Raw genomic sequence first — 4,622 nt, 5'->3', positions numbered from 1 at the left:
AGTGGGACTTGGCACTGGTGAGGAGATGCTCCTCCAGCCCCGGAATCACCCAAGGGGGTGGTGGCATCATCCCCCTCCTTGATGGGGCTTCTCTGACGCTTCCCCTCGGTCGCATCCTTTCATCGCTGAGCTGACGCCGTTTTTGTGTTTTGTGTTTCGGCAGGACCGGCTGATCAAAAACCCGGCCTCCGGCACGTGCTTGACGGCACGAGGGAAGCACCCGGCGATGGTTCCCTGCGACCCGGCAGACCCCCACCAGCTCTGGTCCTTCACCTAGGTGGGGAGCGAGAGGCCCAACCCCTGGCCATCCCCAACCGCGCTCAGGAAACCAGAATCCAAACGAACTTCCTTTTTTTATTTTCTTTTTTATTTAAGAAGTGAAAGCCTTAAATATGCTGCATTTCACGGTTGCCTTGAACTCAGTCCTGTGCCTTTGGAGCGGGGAAGCCTGGGCCTGCCTGGCAGTACCCCATGGAGCCCAAACCCGGCAGTCGTGGGGATGCCTGAGGATGCTCTTCCGTACCCGGCTGCTGCTCATCCTTCCCCTCCCCGGCTCCAGCCAGAGACTCTGGAACCTCATCGGGCGTTGAGAGCGCGGTCGTGCCACCCCGCGTGTGAAAGCTGGGTGGGAAACTCCTGCCAGCGAGGAGGAGGACGGTGACCGGCCGCGTGCCTCATCCTGCCGGCGAGGGGCTCCTCCCTGCTACCGCCAGGATCCGGCCCTCGCCCTCCGGCACTGCAAGCGTCCTGCATCGCCACGCTGGGACGGGGGAGTGGGGCTGTGTCTGCCTGGCATAGCAGGCTGGATTTGGGGGAGTAACTTAGATGGGTTTTTATTATTATTGTATGATGACGGTTCCTTGGTGCGATTCTGTTCATGCTGACCCCGGGGAAGGATTTTCCTGGACAGCACGGCTGGACACACTGCGGCATCCTCCCGGAGAGGCTCTCTACAGCCCCCTGGGTGCCAGATCTCCTCTCCGCCCGGTTTTCTTCAAGCCCAACTACTGTAGCTGCCGCTTTCGTTGCCATTTCACTTACAGTCGGGGGTAAACCCCCCCCGGGAAGTGGCGTGGGAGTGGGAGAAGCTGTCTTTGGATACATGACCTCAAATAAAGAGATGATTTATTTTATGGACATCCTGTCTCCAGCTTCCTCTGAGCTCCCACCCCTCCTCTGATTTAATTTCTCTCTCTTCTTGCGCTGGAAATTCCCTTTTGCAGCCCAAAAGTGGGTTTAAAGCCCCTTTTGCAACGACATGTCACGTTTGGGGTGGTTTAAATTGGGGTTGGCTTGTCCCTGTGCTGGGCAGAGGCCTCGCTGTGTTCCCTTCTGTGCTGGGAGAACAAATAAGTGATTATTTGGAGACCGTTTTCCCCATGAAATCTCATGTTGTCCTTAGAGATAAAAGCAGAAATGCAGCAGGTGGGTTTTTTTTTTCCTTTTTTTTTTTTGTTTTGTTTTGTTTGGGTTTTTTTTCCCTGAGTGAGCCAATAATCACCACTATTACAAATGCTGTTTGCCAGTGACCGCTCCATGAGTTGAGTGAAAACCTTCCTGCTGCAGGTCCCCCCGGGCCCCCAGAACAGCCTCAGTTTCTTTCTAAAGGGGGAAAACAATTAATGTTTTGGCCAGAAATCAGGCTTTTTTTACAAATCATGTTGGTGTTTCATTTAACCTCGAAATGCCCCGTGTAGGTCTTGGCCTGTCCCCACTCTGGTGCTGCCCATCCTGGGTGCGTGGATTTTTTTGGATGGTTTGCCTCTATTTCCCCATTCCAGGGGGGAGATGGGGCATCGTTTCTCTCTTGGCTAAAACTCTTGGAAGCATCCCATGGATAAATGTGATGTGAGTGCCACAGCTGGAGCATCCATGGGGCTCAGGACCAGGATAAACTCACGACAGCGTTGCCCAAGATGTGTGGAAGAGGAAGATGCACGAGCAGGGCGTCGTCTCCCAAGGGATTTGGGCCTGTCCAAAGCCAAGGGAGACTTGGGGTGCTCCAGGAGTTTTCAGCCCTGACCTTCAGGGCCGTGTGTGTTTTGGAAGATGACCAAGGCTGCTCCGTAGGGCACTATCAGCTGGTTTTCTTCCCACCCCTCCTTCTCTGTCCCCTTTAAAACCGCCGCCGGCGCAGCCCCCGGCGCAGACGACGTGCCACCGTGGTCCAGGATGATGCTGCAGCTCGTGCTCCTCGCCGCCCTCGCCCTCTGCGGTGTGTCCTCTGCGGGAAGCCGTTGGCCTCGGTAGCTGGTGACAACCCCCCATTTGCGATTCACACCCCTCCCCCCCTTCTTCTCTCCCACAGGCCGCTGCTCTGAGCAGGACCTTGATGGGGTGCAACGTGTGGTCGGGGGGACCGAGGCTCGCTCGCACTCCTGGCCCTCCCAGGTGGGTCCTTCTGGGGGTCAGCCAGTAAATCCCACGGGGGTCTCATCGCCCAGGACTCTGCGTTGAGCCCCCCCCGTGTCTCTCATCCCCCCTCCCCAGATCTCCCTCCAGTATTACTCCGGTGGCAGTTGGCATCACACCTGCGGAGGGTCCCTCATCCAGAGGAACTGGGTGATGACGGCAGCCCACTGCGTGGACCGGTGAGTGGGGGTGGGCACCCCACCTTCCTCTTGTGGAAAAGCCATTTTCCACCCAAAAGCTCTCCAAGGAGAAATTTTGGCTGCCCCAGCCTAGAGATCTTTGAAGGTCTTTGCCTGTTTCCATGAAGTGTTTGTACCCCCTCTGGGAGCACCTTCTTGCCCTGATCCGTTCCCTTTCAGCTCACTGTTAAAATAATAATCATTTATGGCCTAATCCTGAGTTTTTTCGCCTTCCTGGCAGGAACATGAATTTCCGCGTTGTGGCTGGGGATCACAACCTCTACTCGAACGATGGCAGCGAGCAGACCTTCAGCGTGAGCAAGATCATCATCCATCCCTACTGGAACAGCAACAATGCCGCGGGGGGGTAACACATGGGGAGGAGGGGTCGGGGGGGCAGCGTCACTGGGAATGGAGGGGGGTCCCTGCAGCATCCTCTCCCTGCTCTCTCCAGCTACGACATCGCCCTGATCCGCCTGTCCAGCTACGCCACCCTCAACAGCTACGTGCAGCTGGCGGTGCTGCCCCAGGAGGGGTCGATCCTGCCCAACAACTACCCCTGCTACATCACGGGCTGGGGTCTCACCCGCAGTGAGTGCCGATGGGCCGCCCCGGCCCTAAATCACCCGAAAAACGTGGAATATGCGGGGAGCCAAATGATATCGTTAAGCCCTTTGAGGTCCTAAGAGGCTTCACATGGGGCTTCGCTCCAGGCATGGAGATGCCCAATGTTGGGTGGGGTCGTGCCGAGGGTTTGGGGGGGTTGTGGGGGAAAAGTGGCTCGGGCCGCCACGGGCTCTGCGCTGGCTGGGGGAGGCATGGCATTAACCCGTGCTTGGTTGTGTGCAGCCAACGGGCAGCTCTCCAGCGTCCTGCTGCAGGCCTACCTGCCCGTGGTGGACTACCAGATCTGCTCCAGCCCCTCTTACTGGGGCTCCACCGTCAAGACCACCATGGTCTGCGCCGGCGGTGACGGCGTACGCTCCGGCTGCCAGGTACAACCCTAGCGTCCCACTTTCCTCCCCGGCATCCCACTGGCATGCCCCTTCCTCCCGTCTCATGCGGGCTCCTGGGTCCGGCAGGGCGATTCGGGCGGTCCCCTCCACTGCGCCGTGAACGGGCAGTACCAGGTCCACGGCGTCACCAGCTTCGTCTCCGGGCTGGGCTGCAACGTCGAGCGCAAACCCACAGTCTTCACCCGTGTGTCCGCCTACGTCTCCTGGATGACGAACGTAAGGCAACGGCAGGGCTTGGGCAGCCGGGGACTGAGACCTGGCACCGTCATTGCACCAGTGCACAGGCCCTGTCCCTGCTCGGCTCAGCCGCTGCCGTTCTCCTCCTCCCAGGTGATGGCCCAGAACTGAGCGGTGGCAGGAGATGATGGATGATGATGGACACCATCTTCCCCCAACGTTTCATTTGGGGAGCTTTAAATAAATAAAATAAAATCTGCCCTTCTCTCCGGCTGGTGGATGCTTTGTGCTGCAGCCCAGCCATCATTTCTCCTCCAGCCCTCTGCACCTTTTTCCCCTCCCATGTTCCAGAACATCCCTTCGGCCACATCCCTCCTCTTCCTCACACCTTAGCAAAGAGTCAGGGGGAAAAGCCACCGGCCCCGTGCTCCCGGGGCAGCCAGAAGGTCCTTGGGATAATGGGAAAGGGGAAAACACTGCACATCCCCTGCGTGGGCACCTCCACAGCAACTTGGGGATGCAGGAGAGATACGGAAGGCACAGTTTTTCCCTGCCACTAGCTCCATTGCTTTGCCAAAACCAAGCCCCTTTGCAACGAGAGAGGTTGGATTTGGTGGCTGTTACCACTTTGCTCCGCAGCTGCATCCCAAGGAACCCACCATGGCACAGGGATAAAACAACCGTACCAAAATTGCACAAAAAGCCATATTTAACCCCCAAACCAGACGCTTGCAGAAGAATTAAGAGGCGGGCACAGGTTCCCCATCACCCACTTGGCCCACCCATGTCACTGGGTGCCTGGGGGAGCCTTTCCGGGGGGGGAGAGCGGCTGGGGGGG

At 57.9% G+C, this 4,622-nt stretch overlaps 1 protein-coding gene across 1 annotated transcript; it reads left to right on the top strand.

The window, feature by feature from the left end:
- The first annotated feature begins 2,175 nt into the window (after positions 1-2,175).
- Positions 2,176-3,955, top strand: CELA1 (chymotrypsin-like elastase family, member 1). Its single transcript, XM_010149033.1, has 7 exons — positions 2,176-2,215; positions 2,309-2,391; positions 2,491-2,591; positions 2,833-2,958; positions 3,046-3,182; positions 3,441-3,586; positions 3,674-3,955. Exons 1-7 carry the CDS (start codon positions 2,176-2,178, stop codon positions 3,953-3,955), a joined length of 915 nt encoding a protein of 304 aa, XP_010147335.1.
- Positions 3,956-4,622: the final 667 nt, after the last annotated feature.

This window comes from Eurypyga helias, unplaced genomic scaffold, assembly GCF_000690775.1.
Source record: "Eurypyga helias isolate BGI_N326 unplaced genomic scaffold, ASM69077v1 scaffold27683, whole genome shotgun sequence".
Taxonomy (NCBI): Eukaryota; Metazoa; Chordata; class Aves; order Eurypygiformes; family Eurypygidae; genus Eurypyga; species Eurypyga helias.
The sequence above is the reverse complement of the archived record's forward strand: the minus strand, read 5'-3'. Positions and strand labels throughout refer to the sequence as shown.